The sequence below is a fragment of the Acanthaster planci genome, linkage group LG04 (assembly GCF_054643075.1).
Source record: "Acanthaster planci isolate LZ-2023a linkage group LG04, COTS_SCS, whole genome shotgun sequence".
Taxonomy (NCBI): domain Eukaryota; kingdom Metazoa; phylum Echinodermata; class Asteroidea; order Valvatida; family Acanthasteridae; genus Acanthaster; species Acanthaster planci.
In genome coordinates, this window is record NC_141780.1 from 22,528,756 (window position 1) to 22,554,309 (window position 25,554).

Here is a 25,554-nt window from a genome sequence, read left to right on the forward strand (position 1 = left end):
AGTTTTCCCATGCATCTCTGGTTGTACAATGCATTTCTGGCCTGTTTGCTACTAATTTGTCACTTTAGTTACACAAGTACATGTACTGATACCTGGTAAGTATTATTTTGAAAAATTAATATTATGCAGAATAATATTTGTAGGCATCCTGTGAAATCCAACATGTCTATACCTACGGATACATGTACTGGTACATGTACCAAATTGTAAAGTAAACTTGGTAAAACCCACACTGAAGTACGCAATATTGAGTTCACAGGTACGCAATATTGTCTGTTGACTCACAGCTGGGAAGGGGATTGAAGGAACCAATAATTTGGTTGCCAAGTTGTATTCTAACTAAACCAAGGAAAAGAACTAACCATAAAGCCATTCCTAAGACTACCATTTTGTGTTGATGTTTGCCTGTTTCCTTCAAGGACAAGGGTCAGTCTTTCCACCTTTGTTTGATTGTCAGTTTTTGGAGACTTTAACTATCAGGCAGCTTTACAGCTGTACACCTGTAGTTATTGGGGGTGTTCAGCCCTCCAGAGACAAAAAGGATTATTGTCTTAATCTTGCACCGTATAGAGTGGCCCCCTTTATTCTGGTGGTATTCAAAGTTTTTCAAGATGTAAAAATCAGCAAGGTTGAAAATGGGCATCTACAGGTTCTGTACAGTTTTATACATGAATACTCTCAACTTTCCTCCTTTAATGAGAAGCCAAAGTCAAGTGTGAACAGTGAGGAACCCCACTAACCCATATATACATGTATGTACATGTAAATCAATCCACACTATTCAATCAAAAGAGGGCGCAATTTATAGGATGATAACCTTGTTCTGTTGTCAATATACATGTATAAATCTGAAGGAATCCAGGGCTGAGTCTATTCAATAATTCACTATCGACCATCCAATTGATCGAATTTCCAAATATTCGGACTGGCAGATTGTTGATGAACAAACCATATGCAAAATCAGTTGCAATAACACACACAGTTTTACATTATAATCAATATAACAACTTCCCACATCTAGGAGTATCTCCAGCCACGGTTTAGCAAGACTTCTTGCCCTGTTCAAAATTTCTATTACTTTTAAATTGTTTAAAGAATAATTTACTTTTTAAATAGTTGTAAGATTTCTGATGCTTTTAATTTGAATCTGCTTTAAACAAGCCTCCATAGTGCAATTTTTCTCATTTAAAACAAGAGAAAATTTTCCCTTCCTTTTCATGAATTTTGCATTCGAATATTCAAATTTGAAAAATACTATTTGATTATTCAATAATCGATCAAATAATCAGTTATTCGGATATTCAGCATAGCCCTAAAGAAATTGATACTCAGTGGCAATATTTGATTCAATACAGAATGAAATGTACTGTGAAATCAATTAATATTAACACTCATGGAAGAAGAGAGGGAAATTTTTTAAAAAGCATGAAGGGTCTTGAACTAAGGCTGTTTTCCTTTTATGTACATGTATTTGAGTTTTTTGGGGGTGGGTGGGTGTTGAAAGAAAGAAACTTGACCTGGATTCATTCTTCACCTCTGGAGATTGTACTGACAGTCCTCCTACATATATATGCATGCTTGCTTCGATGCATAAAGTTCTTACAACATGGGTATTACTCTGGTTACTTGAAGAAGCTCACTTCGCGGCGGGACCTCCACAGCCTCCACGGTCCACCTCCAGCAAAAGCTCTTGGGGTTCAGATTTACTGGAAAACAATTCAGTGGATAAAATGCTGTTTGATAGAATATATTGGATTATGAGTTACATGTAGTTAAGACCTTGCTGTTTGCACGCAGCAGAGGGCCTACTACTAAATGAAGGGATGGCAGTTGATTGGCTTAAAGTCATGTTTATCTTTAAGCAAATAGGAGCGACTTCATTCCCTACGAGATTACAGTACGTGTCCTGTGATTGGCTTACTCAGATAATACAGCTTAAAACAGTAGAGTTTATTTTATGAAATGATTTGTAATAAAAATGGTGCATAATGCTAGACACAATCATGCACTTTTCTACTTGTTACATTCTCAGTTATAGGTGAGCAGATTAAGTGATTTCATTCTGGGTGATTTTCATTAGCTTTGTCAAAGCATGAAAATTTTTATTATTTATCCATCGTTTCGAAATGTTGTCGTAATTATGATTTTTTTTGGTAGGAATTATTTTGGATGTGTACATGTACTGTATGTGGTGTGTCAATCGAAGATATTTTGGAATGTGTTCTCTGTGTGGTGATACCTGTTTTTCTTTTGTACTCTCAAATTCACTATCGCCTTTGGAAATAAATTCAGCTGTATGTCTCGTCTAGCCACTTGGTCACCTGTTCTGAGGACAGGCAGAAAAAATTTGGATAGGCAGATGGCGTGTTCAAGATTCACTAGTCCCAATTTGACGTACATTTTGAACACTGGTGATCAAGTCTTCACATTTCCTTCCTAAATTCTGGATGTTGTGGGAATACATGTATACTTCTTCAGGTAGCAGCAAGAGATGTCAGTTTCAACAGTTTTCCTGGAAGAAGCTAAGAATCGACAGAGATCCTGCAGTCCTAACCCTGATTCAGCGGTTGTATACATTGTAGGATAGCTTTTTAAGAAGAACTTTTGAGAAACATTGGGGACACTTTCCGTGAAGCAGTACACCTGTGCATGACTCTGTTACAAAGTCACAATGTCGGTATCAATTGGTTCAGTTTGGATGAAAGTTGAATTTGGATGAAGCGGAAACAGAGAGGGCATACAATACCGTGGATGTCAAATTCTTCTGCAGTGCTTATTGAAGTTAAGAGAACTGCATTTATTTAACATACTATATGTCCAATATTTATATGAGCCCAATTTCTTGGCTTTACTGACTTGAAGCAATGAATCTGTGGTTACACTAAAAGAGAGTTATGCACGGATTCATTCTTGGTGCCATGGGCAGAAATCCCAGGGTGACAGGGGGGGACACACCCCCCCATGAATTTGGTACGGGGAACACAATGTGGAATGTCCCCTCCATATTTTAAGCAAAACAAAATACTAAAGGAATTGATGGATGGGGAATTTTCCCTTTTATGGAATAAGATAATAAACATGGTGTGCATAAAAAAGTGTAAATGAATGTCCCCCCCCCACGATCGAGGAGTGATTTCCGCCCATGCCTGGTACGAAAGTGAAGATGAATTTGAAATTTGTGGCATGTTGAATGAAACATTCAGGCTGTGAATTTGCAAAATTTAACACATTTCAACTTTAGCCAATTTACATATATGATGACAAATTTGCTTCACTTTCGCATTTGCCTGACTATGAACCAGCCTTTAGAGTATTTCACTGGTTAGCAAAGAATTGGGGCATATTGCATATATCCCCCAACTAACAGTGTCCTTGTGGAATAGTACAGAATTTCTTTGCCAGTGCTTGAAGGCAAAGAATGGTGCGTTGAGTGTTGTGCTTGGCACTTGGACAGAGCCATAGCATTAGGCCCTCACACTACTGGGTAGTTTTGTCCAAGCTCTGATCATTACTGCCTATCATCATACCTGCAGATTCTGATGCCGATTCTAAGCAACCTGATGAGTCCAAGCCATCTAGCATAGCAGAGAGGGCCCGGCTGTTCTCAGCAGAGGACCCCAGAGTTGGTGCCCATCGCCAGCACATTCATTCTCCTGCTGGCGCTGGTTCCCTGGCTGCAAGAGCATGGGGCGAGAGTGGAGACCAGGGAGATGCTGAAGACGGTCTCTCCGGTGGTAAGCAGGAATGTTTCAAACTCTTTTAATTTCACAAGTTTAGTGTTGAGCCATTGCTTCTTCTTGCAGACAGCTTGTGCATGTCGAGAGGCTTTGTTTTGTTTGTCTTCACATATCAGTCATTTTGACCATGCTTGCTTTTTACATTGTGACATATCTGTACCTATCTGGGTGAATCATTATAAAACCCTAATCTTTTTCTCCCTCAGCCTGGTTGGGGATTGGTTTGTCACAAATAACTATTGTTTACTTACAGATCTATTAGAACATCTTCATACCAGTGCATGTAAGTTGAAGTCTCAAAACATTAAAGAGAGAAATCTGATGGATGCCATGGTTGGCTTGTGCTCAAAGAACTTGCTTAATTCTTTCCACTGTGTCCTGTGGTTTGATTCCCGGACTGAGCCATTTATTTGTTTGTTGGTTCTCTCCTCTGTCATGAGAGTTTTTCTAGTGTCTCCAGTTTTCTTCCCTCTTCAAAAAATCGACACCTACAGTCTCACACTGTTGTCCGTGGGTCACTGGCAGCTGCCTGAGGTGTCCTTGTATATCTTTGGCCCAGTCGTAATGTAGCTCAATGTAGGCCTATTGTTGAAAAGTGCGTTAAAATATACACGTAATTGCATGGAATTTGTGATTAAAAAAGAAAGAATTGTAAGTTATTATCACAACCTGTAAAAAGTTGCTAGCGTATCAATGGTACTAAGTAGTATAACAGCTATCCCAATATTTGTAAAAACAATTGAAGTTGCAAAGGACTGGTAGGCCTTATTTTGAAACAAGCAGGGCTCAGAGGGTTTGTACAGTATGTTCATCTACATGTACTTCCTTGATTGTCTGACAGATCCTTGGCCAGCACTACCATTTCCATGAATTCCGACTCCACAGTTTCAGACGTGGGTTCCCCCAATATTTTTGTAGCTTACAGTGTACGTAGGCCTGCGTTGTAGTTCCCACCTGTTTGCACTTCCTGCTTAGCTTATGAGCCTGATTTAATTTTCAACGATTTTTACTGACAAATTGACATAATCTGATAATTTTTGCCAGTTGGTCCATGGATGCAGTATCTTTGCTGACACAATTGTTGACATGGATCATTTCAGATACAGTGTATGTGGTAAATGGTGATTTTTAGTTTTGTGTGTGTATTTTGGGGGGTTTTCTTCTGAAAATTGCCGGGATGGCAAATTCTCAAAAGAATAATCCCCCTCCCCCCCAAAAAAACAATTCAGACTTGTTCTTAATTTGACTATTTCATTTTCCATGAGTGAATGATGATATAAATATCTGGTGTTGTCTTTACTTAACCTGAACAAAACCCACAAGTGATTAGATACTCTCCAAGCTTATAAAATGACTGATTGTAGTAGACTTGATGAGGTCAGATACATGTACATGCATTGTATGTATATGTATGCATGGGCCCCGTGTACATGTACATGCAGAACAAGGAAGTGACATGTACAAACGAAATTTTCCATTTCAGTATGAACTGAATTGTGTTTATTTCACTTTGAATTAAACTTTTTCCAGACTGCTAGGTATCTCAATGAAATGATCACTTTGTTGTGTAGCTACATTATGGCATCATTGACACTGAGTTTGAGTTCTTTGTGGAATATTGTCTGTGGGTTAGGCACATTCCAAAGATCCTTTACAATATTCTTTTTCCTTGTTAGTACAAAAGGCATTGTACACACTTATCGTACATAAGTGTGTTTTTCTGTCCGGTCTTGACTGTCTTCTACTGTATCTACAGCCGAAGGTTACCCACGCATGTATAGTCACAGCACTGTACATGTTTTTGAATAAATGAATTAATTTATTCTGTTTGTCTGTTTGATCAAGTTCATTCAAGTGCAGACATCCTGTGCGTGCTTCACCTTATGTGAATCCACTTAACTTCATTCAGCATGAAGTGGAAACCATACTCTTGTGTATGCACGTTTTTGTTTTTTGCAAATGAATAATAGAAAAAAGTGGAAAAAATTCAAAGCTTTCAAAAATAATCTTTCCAATGAAACTGAATGGTTATTACTGTTCTGTGAAATTACACAGGTTGCAGCAGTAATATTTCTTCATTTCTTTGCTGATTTTTTCCATAGTTGCACTGTACCAGTATGAATTCTTAATTCAGCTTAATATATACATACATGTATATATACTTTTACATATTGCTTATTTCGATTAAAACTAAACATAACAGAGCATTATGGTGTAACCTTCACACAGGTTTGAAAATACTAGTTGTTTTTATTCCTTGTGTCCATAGATGCTTTTGAGCATTGGTTTATACATACATGTATACCCACATATTAGTACATTGTAGTCACATGTTTTATATTGTACAATATTTGATGGTTGTATTTGTCAATGGAGCTATTTTACGGTCAGGGACTGTGCCAGAGTAGAGTCATTTGCTAAAAGGTTTCACCTCAGAAGCTTTGGTTGTTTCTGGTGGCAGTAACATGAACAAACATGAAGCAGAATGCTGATTTGTTCACTGTGGACACTGTGCCATTTAGCATCACACAAATAAGAAACGCCTATTTGGATTCCACTGGTTATGCATAGCCCCCTCTTGTGGTGAGTTGGTTTATGTATTTCCACCCCATGAGCACATGTAATAGAATGGGGAAGTATCCATAGTCTACATTCCGTTGTTGAAACATCCTGGATTGCTTTGCTTTCCCTTTGAGGGAGGATTTTCATTGAATAGTACGGCTGGACAAATTCTGTGAAATAAAGTCACTCTGAATTGTACGTGTGTATTGAGCAAGTGAAACATGGATAATCAATGCAAGTGTTATTTAGGTCCAAAATGGCGCTTACATAAAGAGACACATTGCACCAATACGCTGATTTCAATGTTTAAGAAGGCACGAAGGAAGCAGTCCATTCCAGAGATGGTGGTTGCAATGCAAATGTTATCCAAATTTAATTTGCAAAAGGCTTATTTAATGAAGCCAGTTATTTCTAACAGCATGACTTTCTCAGTTCAGTTTGCCACGTAAACAGTACAACTTCCATAATTGTACTATTCTTTGGCATGTACATGTATGATTCCACTCAAATACTTGCAAGTGAAACCAAATGTTGGAAGTGTATTTCTGTCTGTTCAACATGCATACCATACATGTAAAATAATCCTACATATTCAGGGTACAGTGAAGGAAGAGTGTATGGCACGCGGGTGTTCATGTTACAAAGATCCAATTCCTAGTTTAAGTTAATCCTAAAATTTCAGTTTCACAATTACCTGTAGTGCAAAAAAGGCTCTGGTTTGCTTCATAGATCTCACTTCTATGACTGCAGTCGAATGAAGATGTCATGGCCATAATAAGTACTTGTTGAGATTGTACATGTACGTGTGTGTTTGAATTTACTGCTGAGGACATCATCAAATTTTTGAATTCCTGTAAGAGTGTGTCCCCTTGGAGCCATTTCTTGTGTTCTTACAGTGTCTTGTATGTTTAACATCTTTCTGTGCTTTGCATTTATGTCTGTTTGCATGACTAACCAAAACCTTTGTTCGTGCATGCTTGTATTTGAATCTTAGAGCTCACCACCAGTAGGAAGGTTAGTAGTAGTAAGACTAGAAGGAATCAGCAAGGGCAGGGTACCAGTTCACCAGTGGCTCCCTCAGGTCTGCAGAAGATCATCCCAAGATGGTTTTGGAGAAATCGGTTCAAATCAGGGGATCAGAAGGACTGTAAGACCGAAGTTCAGTCTCGAGATATTGTATCATTTGGGAGTGTGGATATACATGACAGTAAGTCAGAAGACTTGTCTCCTGATGTGGGTCAGCCAGATGCTTCTGAGAAACTCACAAATGTATCGTCAGAGGTCCCTGGCTGCGTAGAGGTACTGATTCACTCATCGTCTCACCCAGAGGTGGTAGAAGACCCTACTCCAAAAGGTGGATCCTCAGAGAGAAATCTAGAAAAGGCAAAGAGGTTTGGAATGCTGGAAATTGTTGGATATCAGGGTCATTCTTCCCTACAAGCCACAATGTCAGAAAGTGCTTGGCTGTCCCAGCATCTTTGCAAGGTTCTACCAACTGAAGAAGCATCTACTGAATCTGACAACAAGGAGGCAGTCTTGCCATCACTCCACAGGCCAAATGAGAAAGCTAGCAGAGAAAGAAGAGTACCTAAACATCTGCCAGACCCTCCCTTCAAGGAAACATCCTTTCTGGATACTGTTGCTGAAGACGAGTCGTCACAACTGACACCACACCCAGTTATCCTCAAACAGGCACATCAAAAAGGTACCAAGCCTTTACCTTCTGCTCCCAGCCATGAGATTGGAAAGTCTGGGATTGGGGGAGCTGCAAATCAGTCACCTCAAGTCCATCGTCAGGAAAGAAATGAATCTGCATCATCCATTGAGAAAGTTAGTAAACCCCTACCCAAGGTCCCTGTCAAAGATACCCCTTTAGTAACTACTCACCTGAGGGCTGAAGAGCGAGTAACAGCAGTGTCCCAGCCTACGACGTGTCTTATTCCAAATGTGTCAGCTGAGAAAGTGGAAGTGATTCCCAGTGCTCCAGAGAGAGAAGGTCATGCCCCCAAATCTAGTTATCAGAAAAGGGAAGGTTCCTGTTCGCAGGTTTCTGTATCCGCAAAGAGGCAACACCCCCACTCAAAAGTTTTGAAGACCCTCCCAGAAGTTCTCCATGCTTGTGAGGGCAGTGTGGCTGACCCAGAGTCTGAGCATGCTGAAAAACCTCCTTGGTCCGAAAATGATCAGAAAATTCTGGGGCATAGCTGCCTTATCCCTAAGCTTGAAGAGGGGCTTGAGGCTAAGTCTGCAAACTCAGATACTCCAGTGAAGCCTCTTCCAGATATCCCTCCATCCAGTGTGAATTTTGCAGCTGTAGGGCTTAAGAAGGCAATAAAACCTTCAGTAGTTCCTCGTCAGGCAAGGCGACCTGCTGTTACACTTGTGGAAGGGCACCTCTTCAAACCCCTATCACGAGTCCTTGAGGAGGGAGCGAGAGAAGAGAGTCCAGCACTTCGAGCTTCTCCAAAACCACTGCCAAGAGTGCCCAAGCAGCAAAACCTTGAGATGGCATCACAGAAGAAAAGTCTCGGATCAACTGATGCAAGCTCCAAAGCATCTGACGAGAGTCAGGACATTGTGAATGAAGTCCCCTCTGTCAGCGCTGCCTCTGGTTCCTCTGAGCCTCTTGGTCTGGACTTTCCAGATGAAACCAAAGAGCAGACTGTTAAGGAACAACCCACAACCTCGGCTACCAGCAAGACAGTCAAAGCAGGTAGACATTCTGGATTAAAACGAGGCACTCAACCTTGCACATGAGCTCATTTATTTCTGTATCTTTAGTCATTTGTTTCCCATAATTTTCAGCAAATCTCTCATCATACCCTCTTATTTAGGGTTGAAGAATTTCATTTATATCACAGAAAAATCAGGAAAGTTTCTGTTCAAGAAGATGCACCTTTTGTTGTTCATTTTTTAATCACCTTGGTGTATAATTTGTGTCATGGATAACTCTAACAAACACTGTCATTCAGGAAGTTGATGGTAAAGATTATTTTTGTTGATACCATAGACCAATTAAAATCCCACTGTTTCCTTTGTCCCGTTGGTTCTTTACTCGTACTGTGGGGGTGAACTGTCTGAAAATTATAAGTGTTTATATGTTGTCTACGACTCTTAGGATACATACCTTGATAACAACTCCTTTTCTTGTAACTTTGATTTTCGAGAAGCTACTGTGAAGGACACTGAGAGATTTCTAAGTGTCTGTGAGGACACTTCGTTTGAGGATCAACTGATGACCTCAGAATCTGACCTCTGTAAGAAAATATATCCTTGCAAAATTGTGTGTGTGGAAAGATCATTGATACACCTTTGCAGAGCTACGTGTATTTATTCAAAAAAGCTGCATTACATTAAAAAAGCCATAGATGCAGATATATAAATCTGTGTCAAATCAACGCTGACTGTACATATCAAATTGTATTTACAGTTTTCTGTTCTAACCCAGTTACTCACAGTAAAGTTATAGTATTGTTTCATGCAAAGTAAAAATCAGTTATTAACAGGTTTAATTTTAATAATGTGAGTCTAAAATCCACATTTTTATTTGTAACATCTTGCACATGTTTTTTTTTAGTTCATTCACATGTATGTCTTATTTTCTCTACACTGGAGTTGTACACGTTTGTGGGCAAGTTTTTGTTTATTAATTTCTTAATATAGGCTTAACAGTCAGGATGTCCTATTACCACACTTCAACCTTTCTGTAATTGACCTTTGATTCAATCTCGACAGAACCCAAATGTTCTGTCAAAATGTTCTTCAGTGGTTACATCCGTATATTGGCTGTTGTAGGAGCCACATAGTCAGGTTTAGCCATTGACTTACTGAATTGGATATATGTACATAATGTACCTATATGTATGATGTTTTAGTTTGGTAACCGTTCTTGTTGAAGGAAAATTTTTCAGTACATGTCCAATTAGTTTAATTGTCTATGACGAACTGTAATACCAGACATCTATCATAATGGCGTATAAAACTCTACAGTTAAAAAGACAGAAATTAATGCAGTTTTTGACATGTTACGAGTCACAGGTATAACTCTATGGATAACAACCTCTTTACAACCCACGAATAAACCAATCTTTCAGTTCATTTATTTGTTACTTTTTAGGAATACTGGAATTTGGAATGTTTGAGTTCCATTCATAATACGAAGATCAAAGCAGTTTTTTGCACCATATTCCAACTTTTTGGTTACTGATGCATTCCATAAATATTTGTTTTCATATGAGAACACATTGGTCCCCTAAGAATGCCCAACTTTCCCTCTCTGGTGAACGTCCAAACCTTCTAAATTGCAAGCCTCCTGACATATATTTGCAAAGCAATTTTGGTTGCTCATGCCTGCTAATGCCCATTTTCATTTTGTTTGCTTTCTGCCAACTTTTATTTCCATTGCATGCTTTCACAGGGAAAAAACAAACAAGCGATGTTGCAGAGCCTAAGTTAGAAGCAAATGTTGTGGATGCCAAAAGAGGGAGCAATAGTAGTTCAACTTCTCGAGGCATTTTGGAAGTATTTTGTGATAACTGGGACTCTGATCATGAAAGTGGATCGTACAATTTTTTGGCAGGTAGGAAAAATTTGTTGGCAGGCTGTCGAGCCTTTAGTCAGGATTCTAGTGGCCTTGTAAAGAGAAACGGAACAGCTTGTATAGAAAGTCGCGAGCGCTCTCCTGTATTATTAAATTGCATGTGCATTCTCAACATCCTGTACATAAGCAAGTGGTGTCTGCTTTTTCATTTAAACTGAACATGTGGTCTACATGAAGGTATAAAATCGACATCCTATAGTTCTTTTCCGTTAACCGTTTCCTGATACTAAGTACCGTGTAATGATAGTTTAACCCGAAAAGAAAGAAGTTTTTCTTTGTGAGTACGTGTGCTTTTGTCAACACAGCTGCATGTTTGTAATTGATCCACTGCCTCTCATTTAAGAAAAAACAAAAATTAAAAAAACTAAACCACATTCTGGTTTTCCATCTTTAGGGTCAGACACCGAGGGCGCTTCGACCCTCGAGAAAACGGTCATCCCGCTGCGGCAGAACAAACTGCTTCAGCTAGAAGATCAGGACGAGGCAGCGAGTAACCGGGGCCAAGTTAGACGGACCAGCTCCACAGACGAGTTACCTGTTGTCTCGGTGTCCTTTACCAACACCCGGGGGTTGTTCCAAAAAGCCCAGCTCATGAACTCCTGTGATTCATTGGATTCAAGTAAGCAAGTTGTCTCATCATCGTTATCAACATCACTTGGTAGACGTAATGATTCTATCTCTACATATGTTTGGGTGACCTCCTGTAAATGTGGACGCATCTTTCCTGACCTTACAGTTTTAATTTCAGTTTCACATGTTTCAGTAGCTTTCCCTGCGTGCATTCATGGTTACATATTTGTTACTTCCTGGTTCGTGTACCTTGAAATGACAATGTTAAACCTTTTTCTAATGTCATGAACTAAAGCCTTTTTAAAAGTGAACACAAACTTCATAGAATTGAAAAATGTAGGACATTCAACCAAGACAGTCACAGATTTTGAACTATATTAATTGCAAGTTGTTTGGTCGGTGTTGAATTTCCCCCATGGCTGTTCTCATTTCTTGGAACTTGGTAAGCCTATAAAAAGTTTGGCATGTGCTGGCATATGTACCCCAGTGACTGCCCTAGAACATAGTTTTTGTCATGAGATTGAAAGCAAGGCTTAAATTCTTCAGAGGGAACATGTGGAGAATGTCATCCAAAAAGCTGAGACAAATTATTCAGCTATCACATAGAAAAATGGGCTTTTCCTCATGTCAATGTTAAAATGCATATTCACGAATGCCGTGTGAATTGGGTTTTGTCTGTCTTTTTGAGGCTAACAAAGCCCTTCGTCTCTGTGCATAATATCCTGATGAAGTCTACATAAATTCTCTTTATTAATGTACAACAATTTCAGTCAGACTTCCCAGTAAAAACAAATTACTGAAGTTATTCCTAGGTTGAGAGAACTTGGTAAGCTGTAACTATGTACAGTGGACAAGCGCTGATCAGTAAATAGACAGACCGGATTACCTCCAAATGATATTTGCATGCAAACCATATAAAGGGGAAGTTGATGCTGAAAATGGACGGCAGCAAGGCATACCATGATTCCATCATCTTCAGAGATTTGAAATGTCACATTCCTCTTGGATGCATTTCAGGGCGAAAGCTTTGCTCAGTGTCTGTGACCCAACTTGTTTTGCGCGGACTTCAAGGGTGGAGTCCCGGTATAGCTGATGTAGTGTACATGTATGTTGAGTAGTGGTGTTGGCATTCCTGTGATCGTGCATGCCCTTTGATGAAGGCTGTGTAAAATGTTAACTCGTGATAGCAACAAGATGTGCATGTGAAGTATGTACTTTACTGCCTGTAAAGCCGATCAGGGTACCGGTACATCATAATTGAACACCAGTTGAAGGTCCAAAGTTCAGCAAATGAATTTTATGTGTACATGTACACGTCAGTGTATTTAAGGACATGAGAGAAGATCAGAGTTTTATTTGATGCAACGTTATCCAGGAATCAAGGTAGGAAACAGGCACACTTACATGTATCTCTACATTTGTTATCATTGGTTTGTTACTTTTAGATCAAATTCCAAATTGAATTCTTGGATGTCTGTGAAGAGTGTAATTTCATTTGTTTTTTCACAGTGCAGTTTCTAATAAAGGCCTGTAAAAAATTAGTTTAGCACCTCTGCCAACCTCCCATAAGCCATTTGTCTCTTTCTAGTTGGGGGGGGGTTGTTAAACATATCAGAGAAAGAAAGTTTGGAAATTTGCCAGAGGCTCCACATTTCTTCAAGCAGATGTGATCTTAAATTCTATTCGTATACCTGATCACAGTGCTTCCAATCCGAGGATGGAGATTTTAGGGGAGGCAGAACTTTTTTTGTGGGGCCAAAAATTTGAAATCTCTTTATACGTTTATGGCCTTTCTGAGGGATGAGGCTACATTTTGGGGCTTTTGACATGCTATTGGAAGGAAGGATGGAAGTGAAATTGACCCCAATAATTGCTTATTTTTTTCTGATTAAAAAATTGTTCTTTCTTAGGGAAAGGGCTTGATATACAATGCATACACACATCCAAGTACAATGGAACAAAACGCCTGTATAACAAACACATTGTCCTCATAGCATTGTTTGGTGTAACAGTCATACTGGCATAGATGTAAACACCCGTTCTGAACTCCAGCCCAAATTCAAACATGTATCCATTGTGTCTTGTAGTAACAGGTTACCTGTAGATTATAAAGACACATGCGTACAGACAGGTTGACGTTAACACATAGGGAAACCAAAGGGGTTCCTAATTGGGATGTGTGGGTGAAGTTACTGCATGATTGGAAATTACAGTGTTTGGCCATATTATGTACTAATTCACTTAGGTCGGGTCTAGGTTGTTAGTTTGATTTGCTTTTTTAGAGTACTAAATTGTGATGTCATTTTGAACCAGAAAGTTATGCACTTTGGTACTTCTTATTGTACACCGTAGTGTGAGACTGAGTAGCACTGTGTCTCTTGTCTCAATTTTACACTTGTTGCTTAGTTACTGAGTCTGTGAAATACTAGTTTGTGTGTCTTCCATGTACAATATGTCAACAGTTGGTTGGTTGCATGTGCAATATGTCAACAGTTATGGAGGTGGTTGGTTGCATGTACAATATGTCAACAGTTGGTTGGTTGCATGTGCATTGACACGTGGTTTGAAAACATCAATCTAAAGATAATATTTCTTTCACTTGTCTCTGTTTAAGGGGCATGATTTTTATTACACAACTGTCTTAGGTAGGATGCGTCATGTAGTTTGCTTTGGGTAATTTCATTTTCCAGTCTTGAAATGAGACTATAGTTTTCACCCCTCATGGATGCCTCCTCTGTTGACATGTCAGGCTTGGTTCCACATGGGAAAAATCCTCCAGAACCGTGATTAGAGCCTTTATTCAAGTTTTCCAAGCATGTTTAAAAGAAATCATATTTGGCATGTTTGACTAGTTAATAGCGCCCTCACTTGTTAGTGTGCAAAACCAATGGCTTGACCAAACTCCATGCATCTGTGTATTATTTGCCATTTCTAGTGACAAGAAAAGAATTGCACATGAAAACCGACTTCCTATTATAATTGCACTTAATAAAGGTGATCAACTACTCTGCTTCAAATAGAGAGATTCTTGTTTCATGGCAATTATTTCAAATGAGACTTTTTAAACAAAATCTATCAGCCCAATTCTTACAGCATTGCAAAGGTTGAAAAATCCTCCTTACACTTTTGGCCAGTGAGCCCGTCCCCTTTTTGCTGTCAGTTTCTGGCCCTTTGATGTCTCATTTCCACTTTGTTATTACCTCAACGGAGTCCACAGTATATCCCTGTCCAGATGAAGACAGAGACTTGTTGGGCTGAGGGGCAGCTAAATTCCGTCTTGTTAGCTTGAGGATTAGGAATTTATGACTAATGCATATAGCAGACAATGAAAGATCCTTGTGCATGTACGCGCTCACACTATACCCTGAATCATACAGTGTGTAGTGTTGTCTCAAACCATTACTGTGCGTACAGTAGCCTGGAGAGGTTGAGGTAGGGTTAAGAGCCGTGTGCGTTCCAAACTCAGCCCACTCATTTTTGTTGTAATCCTCAAAACACTTGGATTTATGATTCGATGGCATCCAGGATGGCACAGACCAGGGTCAGGTATCCTGCATGTAAGTACACGTATATTGCAGAAAATGTACTTGGGGTGTAAGGACCTAATTATTATTCAGATTTTTAATCTATCTGTGAGGGTGGGTGTGACTTTTTATTTGATCACTGAGTCACATGTTTGGCCTTGAATCATAGGTGTAGCATGCAGTATGTGATTTAAAAACGGCATTTCTTAAAATAGATCTGAGTCTTGGGTCCATGCCGAGTTTCTGCAGTTCCTATGAAGGAGGTCACGCTAGATGTGGAAAGGATTTTTGTTGGTTTGGTCAAAATTGAGACAATTTTTATTTATTAAATTTTTATTTATTAAAGACTGCTTATTTTCAATGTGTGAAACATCTGTAGATGGTCTTTAGATTCAAGAAACACAGAACTGGCCATTTGTTCATATTGTCATGTGTTTGAAAAATTGGAGTGGGAAAAATATTCCCTAGAAGATTTTATTGGGTCATTTATGTCCAATGTGAGCAAGCCATTCTTAATGCTTTATCAGGGCAGATTTCCTGTCACTTTCATCAAACTTAATTTCTTTTGCAGAAAATGGTGAGAACACATTTTTTCTATATTTATTCAAATTATTCTTATTTTAACAAATGAGTTTGGTCTTAATTAAACAATTTTATAAACTAGCTTTTTTAAGGCAATGGTTACATTGCCTGACCTTGTTTGCTGATACTTTTATGCCCCAAGTAAACATGCTTTCACTCATTTAACAGATTTAAATTCATAGCTAGACATGTTGCAGGAAATGACAAACTTATAAAACAAATTGCTGCAGATAACTTGCAGACTAAGTCAAATCATTCCTTTGGTTTTGTGGAATCAGTTGTCGATAGGTCAATGTACATGTAGACATGTACATGTAACAGAAGCATGTGGTCTACTTGCATGTACTAGGCAGAAAAAACTGTCACAGGTCAGTTTAAACTACCATGGTTTGTCCAGTGTTTTCACCATGGGGGGTGGCTCTTGACATACAAAAATCTGCTGAGCCAGTTTGTCTACCGGATGCTACAACTGAATTCTGTATCAAATTGCAAATTCGATGAATTTCTTTCATTTTCTGGTTAATTGGGAATTGGGCTAGGAAATGCGCCGCTGCATTTAGAGATTATTACATGTAGCTATGGAAGCATTGTCAAGTTCCTCTTTCAGTTTGGAGAAAAAAAGTCTCCATAACCCAGGTCTACCAAGTTTTGGAAGCATGAAAATATTTCACATGTAGCTTTGCATTCTTGGAATGTTGTTGAAGTGTCATGTAGAAGAATGAGTGCTAAACTGACATTGATCTAGTTATCATTTGTGACCCGCTCCAGGAAAAGGTGATATACCGGTAAGTTGCAAAAAGAAAATCAAGTTATATACATGACTGGAAAGCCCACATTGTAAGCTTTCATTTGATATATGATAGAGCTCCGTAGCCTTTCCCGTTTTAGAGTTATGACAGATTTGCATATTAATTAGTTCCAGGCAATTGAAATTGCAAAACAGAGAAAACAGGCTTTGAAATATCTGGCTCTGACGTGGGTTGTAGGCATTTAAATCTTACTTAGCATCCAACATGTTCTTCTGTTACAACCACCTTCAAAATTCACACGACTAAGGAATTAGTATTTTCAATGATTTTGTCGGAAAAAAGGAATTTTTGAATCCAACGTTGAGAGGGTCATTGCTCGTAAATGCTTGGTGCGACTTATATCACCTTTTCCTGGAGCGGGTCACATTTTCACTTCTTCAAGAAGTGCTTACCAGAAAGAAATTGTGCAGCCACTATTCCGAGGCTGTTCTCTGCAACAGACAGGTAAAGTTGTGGAGTGCACTGCCATGTCTTTTATTTGTCATTTCCATTTTGGGGGGAGAGGGAGGGAGAGGGAGCCACGCCCCCTTGCCACTCCCCCCACCTTTGATGGCCATAAAAGGCACAGTCAGGGTAATATCAGAGCCCATTAGAAATGACGAGGGTGGGTTGTATGGGTTTGGGAATGACTTGATGGTCGCATCACCATTTTGTGTAGTTATTTCCAGAATTCCACACACATGCACACGTTCTCATGAACATTTTGATGTGAATGCAGTGTGTCAGATCAAACTTCCACACAAAATGAGGACATGAATATCCACCCTGCCATTTTTTTAAGCCACAGATATATTCCATAAGATGTGTCCATCTTGCCAGCGCAACCTGGTGGAAATAAATGTTCCAACTAATTGCCCATATTTCATTGATTGTGTTATTAATTTGTTTATATTAGTTATCACACGAAAGCGAATGGAACACAGAATAATGTAGTGCGTCTGTGTCCCATATGCCACAAGGCCGAATGCCGAGTGGTATTCGGGTCACAGATGCTCAACATTATTCCTTGTTCCACGAGCACAAGCGTGATGATGAATTTATCTTCAAGCAAACGTGATGCACAGTAAAGAATGTAAAGTATCATGCAGCGCACAGCAAAAACAGTAACACCAATGTACCACAGTTCTGCTGTTTTTTCTAGGGAGCATGGGAATTATTTGTTTTTTAACTTATTTCAGTAACAACAACACAGCTTACACTAAGAAAGGAAACATATGTTCATTTAAACGCATGGGACGGTGATCAGCACGGTAAACACACCACTTTTGAATTCGCAGGCGTACAGATCTGCATTTGCTTTTAGCATAAAAATAGCACAATGCGTTAGAACGGTGTATTACGCAGGGTTTGATATGAACCGGACAATACGGTTATATATCACATTGTTGCCATGGATCGACCAATCAGAACTAAGCATTCAAGTTTGCCTTGGGATAATATGTTGTATCATAGCTGCAAGTCATTTATACTGGTTAATGACAATAATGGGGTTTACTTCATGGAAATGTTTTTTTCTTTGCACAGTCCTGTAGCCTTGATGACTGATTTAGTGAATGGAATCAAAGGTTGTGTTGGGATTGCATATTTGCTTCCAGACTGTGTTGAAATGCATGTGTCCCTCTGCAGGATTCCTTACCACAATCTGTTTCTCTCTGCATGTTGGAAAACTGGGTATCAGTGATGGCAGAGATGGCCACTGGGTTTGAATTTGCCGTCTGTGCCGGGACTGGCCACTCCAAGCTGTGCCTGGTTCATTCATGCCTTTGTCATACATGTATGCACATGCACCTGTGATTTCAAGCTCCTATTGGATTAACATTCAAGTTACGTAACTTCCGGTTCCATGCAACTTTGTGTGCAGTGAATATGGCTAAGGCTGCATCCAAATCTCGTCTAGAGCTAGGTCTAGGTCTTCGCTCCATTGGAAATGTTTGGAGACGCATAGACAATGGACCGAGCCGTAGCTCTGGAAGCCCGTTTCGGACACGGCCTTAAACTGAAATGACATCACATGAACAAGATGGGCATACTTCTGAGGTAGCGGAGATGGTCTCTGGAATATAATGTGGGCCCAATGAGCTGCAATAGGAATAATGAATTCTGAACTTGTTTTAAAAATATTTTTTTCTGTTTTCACATACGCTTTATTTCCACTTCGTTCACAGATGAACGTTTGACTTCAGAGAATATACATACATGTAAAGAGCGCTGTTAAGGAGAGGACTTGTGGTGACACCATGTGGATAGATGTATCTCCTTTAGAAGAGGTATGGTTCTGATAAGAACTGGTGAGAACCACACCTCTTCCAAAAGATTTATCCGCATGGTGTCCCCGAAAGCCCTCACCTTTGTCTATTCTCCACCATACAAAGCTTCAAATCTTATCTAGAAAACAGAACTTAGCATGACAGGACAACACTGCTGGAAAGTACAGGAGACTTGTAAGAAGCAGTGAGCATCCAATACGGGACCATTTATGATAGAATGAATTTCCAAATATTGTCTGTAAATCAAATCAGGTTAAAAGAATTGGACAAATGAGAAAAAGACTAAACAGGTGATATTTACAAGGGCAGTTATACTATTGGTGTAGGATCCAGTAAATATACACAGGTTACAAATCCTAGTTTTGACAGTCATTTATAGCTCATGTAGATTTACAAGTACATTTATATCACTGGTTGAGATATTTTGGCCACTGTCCAGCTCAGTTCATGCTTCAGCATGTAACACTGTCGCGGAACTTGTAAGGATTCTAATTAATTTCTTCCTGTCCTAAAGTGAGGAAAACTCTGTTTGACAAGATGATTACCTGAGAAGACAGGATTTTCTCCTAAATGACATTTACATGTATTTTAAGTAAGACAGCAACTTAAGACATGTAGTGACGTAGTCATTGCTTCAAGACGTGTAATCTCACTGTTCTTAAATAGACACCTACACATATCACGTACATGGGTTTACATGTATGCACTTTTTTTGGTTTCATTTTCATTGTTTGTTTAAATCTTCACCTACCGTTTTAAAAATTGCAGTACTAACAGTGAATTTGAAATCATAGCTGAAAGTAATCACTGTACATATATTTTGACAAGGTTTTTACGCTTGAATCTGTTCAAAGTCATTTATTTGAATTAAATTTTCAGCCAGTCCCATTTCATATTAAAAATCTCCAAAATCCTGCCAGGAAGTGATTTAAGGTACAAGTGCATTTCGACGTTTGATTTTCTAATGAATTGTCAGTGCATGAAGAAAGTACCTGTAGAAGGAAACCTGGTTCATTGGAGTTGTGTGATATATATGAGTACATGACACAGTTATTCAATGCATTTTGGTAGTTCTACAAATCCTGCCTATCCTGTTTGTCTAGCTTCAGGTATTTTTCTTTTTTTTCCCTAAAAATCTGTTGAGTTTAAAATTTCACCCAAAACAAGTGTGAACCCATTTCATCAAGCCTCATAATTGTTAGCATTGGCACAACCAAGTCGAGTTCCAACATCCTCCAAGAACTTTTTAATTCGGAGTACCATAGGCACCTGATGTTCCCCATGAGTTCTTTTCTTTTAAGTTCTTGACTTGACAGTGCTCTTTCAACACCAATTTGTGGCAGATTATGGGCATTAGAAGTCTCAATTAAGCATTATTAAATGTGACTAAACCTTGACAGCAAGAGACTGCCAGGAGAGAATGAGGAAGGGAAAGCTGTGGTCACTAGAGGGATCATTTAAGGCCTCATTCCAGTCAGAGGAAGTGACATCCCTTCAAGAGTGAAAAAAAAAAACCCACTTCACTCCTCCCACCTGGAGGACATTGAGACCAGGCGTGATTCACTAGAGATGAGAATTGAAGTCAGTGGTGATATGACAAGGTTTTTAACTGGAAGGCTGATATTGTTTGGAGTTCAAACATGGAACTGTTCCTTCTTGATTCTTTTGGGTCCATACTCAAGATATCTCTAGTTAATTCTGTATCGTTGGAATTGTGTGCCAGATATACATGGTTACAAGAGGTTGCATGGATCTACGCTCAATCTGTATGGTATTCGGGTGCCTAACTCCATCTTGGCCAACACTTTAAAAAGTGCCTAAATCAGTCGCAAATGCGACCACAATTTTGCTAATGCGATCATATTTTCACCATCCAGTCGCCATTTGCAACTTAAGATAGCTTAAAAACTACATACAAATGTATTTGAACAATTTTGAGTATGCTTAAAAATCAAAAAGCTATGATTATTGATAAATGAAGTAGAAATGGCAGTGCAATTCGCATTGAGTCACACCGAGTGCGCTGTACATGTACATATACCATACTTTACATGTACATGTGTCGTGATCACGCGCACGGTTTGGTTGGTTCCAGATTTAAACATACGTTGTTGATGAATGTATACGGACACCAGGGCCATTTTACAAACCACGGCATGGCATGGGCTCCATTTTTTGCTGCTTTGTTGCTGCAACGTAAATGAAACCTGAAACGGAGCTTATGTCGGAATTAAAGGGGGTCACTGTGATTTAGAGTGTCAGAAATAGCACAATTCATGCAGCAGGGTGTCCTGCGGCACACTGAAACTATGGATGTCATAACGTCCGTGGCTGAACCCTTGGCAAAAACCTTGATTTCGTGGATTGACCTCATTGGCGCTTGTATGCAAGTTGTGTGGTGGATGATTCTTCGGCATGGATGGACAATGTAAACACAGGGTATTTATACTACATGTGTGTTCGTATGTTCATGAATATTCACCACCTGTGATTACTAAATTTCATAAAAGTGCTGGCGCCTAGATTTTTCCCCATTAGGAGCCAATCGCTACCAAATACTGTTTCTCTGTTTAAAGGGTTGATCTTGGAAACGTGTTCATAAGAAGTAAAAACATTAACTTAAACAGAGTACCTGCGCATGAATTTTTGAAAGAAAATATTAACAGGAAACTGTATTTGGTTTTCTGATTGAAAAGCCATCCTAATTTCTAAAGGAAATGACGGGAGGAAATACCGCTACCTGTGTACGCATCAGTGCATGTTTTTTGTGAGTGCTTTTCAAGTCGTAACTCATGATCAGCATTCCACATGATCACACTGCTCTGGGAAAACTGTTGGTGATCGCCTTAAGTTTTGGGAGTACGTTGCAGAAGAGGTATGATTTACCTGCCTCAAATTCTGATGATGGCTTTATTCTTGCAGAACTTTTTAGTAATCTTGCATTAGGATATTTTGATAAAGTAAAAGTAAATTAATGTTAACAATCAGCAAGATTTTTCCAGAATAATTCACATCAAGACACTTTGGTGCTTGTAGCATTGTGTGAGTGGAAAATAATCATGATTGTACTCCGCTGTTAAAATGGAACAAGAGTTTTCATGAAAGAAAAGATGTATGTCATGAGATTGAAAATGTTAAAAGATGACAGTTATTGCTACATGAACAACAGAAATGATGGTCTAGTCTTCTGACGAGTGGTTTTTCAATGCCGCCGTTGTTTATGTGCAGACAGGGAATTCTAGCTTAATTGATTACGTATTTTGGTAATGGTCGCATCACGAGTGAAGGTGAAGTTCCAAGAGCATATGCTCCTAATGACATTACCAGTTATTCCATTGTTGTAAATACTTTACTGACTTAACATGAAGTTATGAAATGCTAAGTGCTTAGCTGGAAGAATTCCCATAACGTTTCTCTGGTCCTGACACATGATACCTGTTTGTATACCCTTGTTCAAGTCCACATTGTACGTGTACATATTTTATTGTACCATGGAAGAATGAACAGAGTGGGAACAGTGGATGTTTCCCTGTCCTCAGTTGTTATTCTGTTGTCCTCAGTTGTTATTCTGTTGTCCTCAGTTGTTATTCTGTTGTCCTCAGTGGTAAGTGGCAGTGTTTCATCTACATAGTAAACATAATTTTCCTAGCGTTCCTCCACTGTATGGGATAGTTCTATAGATTTAAAGTGGAGGAATAACAGGAAAAACTATGCCATCATAGGAGAACATGACTTGGTGCTCAGTAATTTTAAGTGTGCAATTTCATTGGTTCTTTATATGGGTGCCTGGCAAATTCCTGACAAGGCATTCTACGGTGCCCCCTGGAGAGGGGTAGCTTCAGGTCAGACTTAGTCTGTGAGGTGACACTTTTTCCTTAGACACTTTTGAACTCACAGGGTGGTGTTTGCTCTGAACAAAGTGCAGTCACACCCTACCAGATTCCTGAAGCTAAGGTCATCATGTTGATTATTTTGATCACTTGCTGTTTTGTAACTTTTTTGGTCTTTTCCCTTGCAGCTGCAAAGCCTCCAGTTGCACAGAAACCTCTAATTTCCAAGAAGCCTCCTGTAAACACTGGTCAGGATGGTACAACCAACAAACCAAATGTACCTCCCAAAGTAACCCTTGGCAGTCCACCAAGAACGATACCTAAACCTCTCAAACTTCCACCCAAAGCCTCGGAACAGCCTAACAGGGACAACATCTATGATGAAGTCTATCACGAGGAGACAATAGAATCTGAGCCATCAAGTTACAGTCACGACAAAGCATCGTCTAAGAAGCTAGAGAAAATTTTGGGGCCAGACTTTGCTACAAGTGATCCAGCCAGGCCCAGCATCGAAAGAGACATAAAACCTGTGAAGGGCAAACAACCGATGGATCCCCGATCTAGGAAGATCTCTGCACCTGCTCGACCAACAACGGATGATGGGCCATATGCAGTCATACCACTCCCAGATGCAGACAAGACAGCCACAAAGAAGACCAAAAACTCAGCCGAGCAGAAAGCCAGAGAGATCTCAGATGGCAATGGTAACAAGGTGGTGCTACGGAACTCTGGTGGCATGTCCAGTGGTGATTCGGGAATTGTGGGTTTGAACACTGATATGTTAGTGAAGCGGGGTATAAGCCGGAAGGAGAGACGCATGTCCCGTAGGATACTCAGGCAAACAATCAGATCAATGGACTCGGATTTCATGGAGGATTCGGACGATGAGCCAATCGGTGTGGACTCTGATTTTGACTCGGATACTTCTCTGGAAGAACCAGCTGTGTTCATGGATGAAAGTCACAAGACAGCCTTTGAGGTTCTCACAACAGAGCGAACCTACGTAGACACTTTGTACCTCATTAATGAAGTGAGTTCGTGATTGCACTTTGTACCTCATTAATGAAGTCAGTTCGTGATTGCACTTTGTACCTCATTAATGAAGTCAGTTCGTGGTTGTTTAAGAGTGCATTTTTATTTGTAGTTCACAGAACAATGGTAACTAAAGATTTTGTGACATCAATCAGGTATGGGACATATCTGGAATAAGTTGAGTTACAAACCTTGGGTTAACTAGTAATTAATTCACAAGAAACATGTATCTGATTCGAACTTTCTGTGAGCAATCCAAGTCATGTGAAATTGATCTTTTCTATAAGAGTGGTAGTTCTGCAAAGAACCAATGAGTGTAAACGTGATGTGCGGCACTCAACGGTTACTTTCAGAAATGCCACTCTCTGTAGAAGAGATTGATTTCACACGGTGTACCCACAAACCCTCTCTTAGTCTATGGTCCACCATGCAAAGTTCCAAATCTTACTAACCCTTACTTGCCCAATCTAAAACCAAGATGCTATGCATAGACATTGTCATGGGAAAAGGGGCATTAATCATTCAGTTTCCCATCTAGGATTAAATGAGCCACAAGACCACTTACTTGACTCATGCTGGATACATTCTGTCAAGAATTTACAGAACTTTAATCATTCAACAGAGTCCAAACCCGTTTGAGGTTTTAAACATTTGTTTTCACAAGTTGGCCAACCCCACGTAATAAGTTTGGCAGCTTCGATTTATGAAATTCCCCAGTGCGGTCCAGCAGTGTTCTTAAGTTTTTCATTGTTTTCTTTGGTCAGATATTTTTGAAAGGAATTGAGAAAGAGAATCAGAAACAACACTGGTTTCCACCAACCGTTGTCAATGAAATCTTCTCTAACATCTCATCAATCTACCGGCTTCATTCGGCAGTGTTACTACCTGACTTAGATGAGAGATTAAAAGATTGGTGAGTGCCAACATAAAACAGAGTGTAGTCAATTTCAGGAAAGGTAGAAGTTTAACCATGTTCTGCTGGGTGCTTTTAAAAATGCAGTGCCTACATACAGGTGATTTTCAATATCTTCAGTTTTCAAAAATCTTCAACAATTCTTTTTTTTCTTGATGCCTAAACCCCATGGAGTGTTTGTTTGGTGGCTACTCTAATCAGACAGACAATTTCTATTGATGTCAGAGTATTCAGCCAGGCCTGCCCCCTTGTAAAAAGAGCCCAGACGGTGCGGTGTTACATAAGTTTCTTTTGTTCCCGAAATGGGCACAGTGTGCTTCTGGCATCTTTTAAATACGAGCCAGATTAGCGTGCAGCGGTAGTGTATTGCTCATCTCTAGAGTGCTGGAGGGCTTTTGTCCCCGTTGGTAATCCGCTCGTGCTGAATTCCACAAACAGTGGTATAATCTTTCAAAACAATGACGGATTTCCTACGCTGTTGACAACTGAAAAAATGCGGGAAATTCCCAACAGCTCTGTCTTTTGTCCAATTTCGGGTACCCCGGCTATGCATACAAAAAAAAGGGTTCCCCGGCAGGATATGGTTAAGTTAGCTAAAGTGATGATCTGGCAAGATTTAAGACATACATGTATCAAATTGAAAAAAGAATTATTACCTAAAACTGGATTTGGAATTTTCTCTTAAAAGTTCTGAGTCATGCTGAATGGCCCTGTTTAGGTTATAAGGTTTTTAGTTCTGGTTTCCTTCCCACAGTTTTCTCTTAATTTCCTTTTGTTTGAGCTTAAAGTAACAATCAACGATACTCTCAATTGCCAGTAAGTTTAGCAGTTGTAATTAATTTGAAATTTCAGTTACTTCAGATCAGTTAAGAAAACCTTGCTGCATGGAAATTAAGTTAAGCAGACATTGTTGCATGGAACACTCTTTAAAACTAAGCAACAAAATATTCACGGAACCCTCAATCTGCATTGTCTATTTCTTTAGTGTCCAATTCCTTTCAGGAAATTGATCGAGACACATGCAGACTAGTTTCGGGTGGTAAATTATCACATTTACTTTCAGGAGAGGGATTACATTTTTCAATGAGCTTGTGTTACTGTTACTGCTGTTGAATAGTGATTAAATGG

General features: G+C 39.4%; 1 protein-coding gene across 8 annotated transcripts in view; it reads left to right on the forward strand.

The window, feature by feature from the left end:
- Positions 1–25,554, forward strand: part of LOC110984566 (uncharacterized) — a 74,964-nt gene that overhangs the window by 28,534 nt on the left and 20,876 nt on the right. For 5 of the 8 annotated variants that reach the window (XM_087136282.1, XM_087136281.1, XM_087136283.1 and 2 more), the window contains exons 2-7: positions 3,534–3,734; positions 7,294–9,012; positions 9,467–9,556; positions 11,294–11,518; positions 22,670–23,511; positions 24,278–24,426. In XM_087136282.1, coding sequence (XP_086992408.1) covers positions 3,534–3,734; positions 7,294–9,012; positions 9,467–9,556; positions 11,294–11,518; positions 22,670–23,511; positions 24,278–24,426 — 3,226 coding nt within the window. Of the gene's footprint in view, positions 1–3,533; positions 3,735–7,293; positions 9,013–9,466; positions 9,557–10,716; positions 10,879–11,293; positions 11,519–22,669; positions 23,512–24,277; positions 24,427–25,554 lie in introns of all 8 variants that reach the window. The other 3 variants (XM_087136279.1, XM_022244902.2, XM_022244911.2) reach the window with 3 other exon arrangements.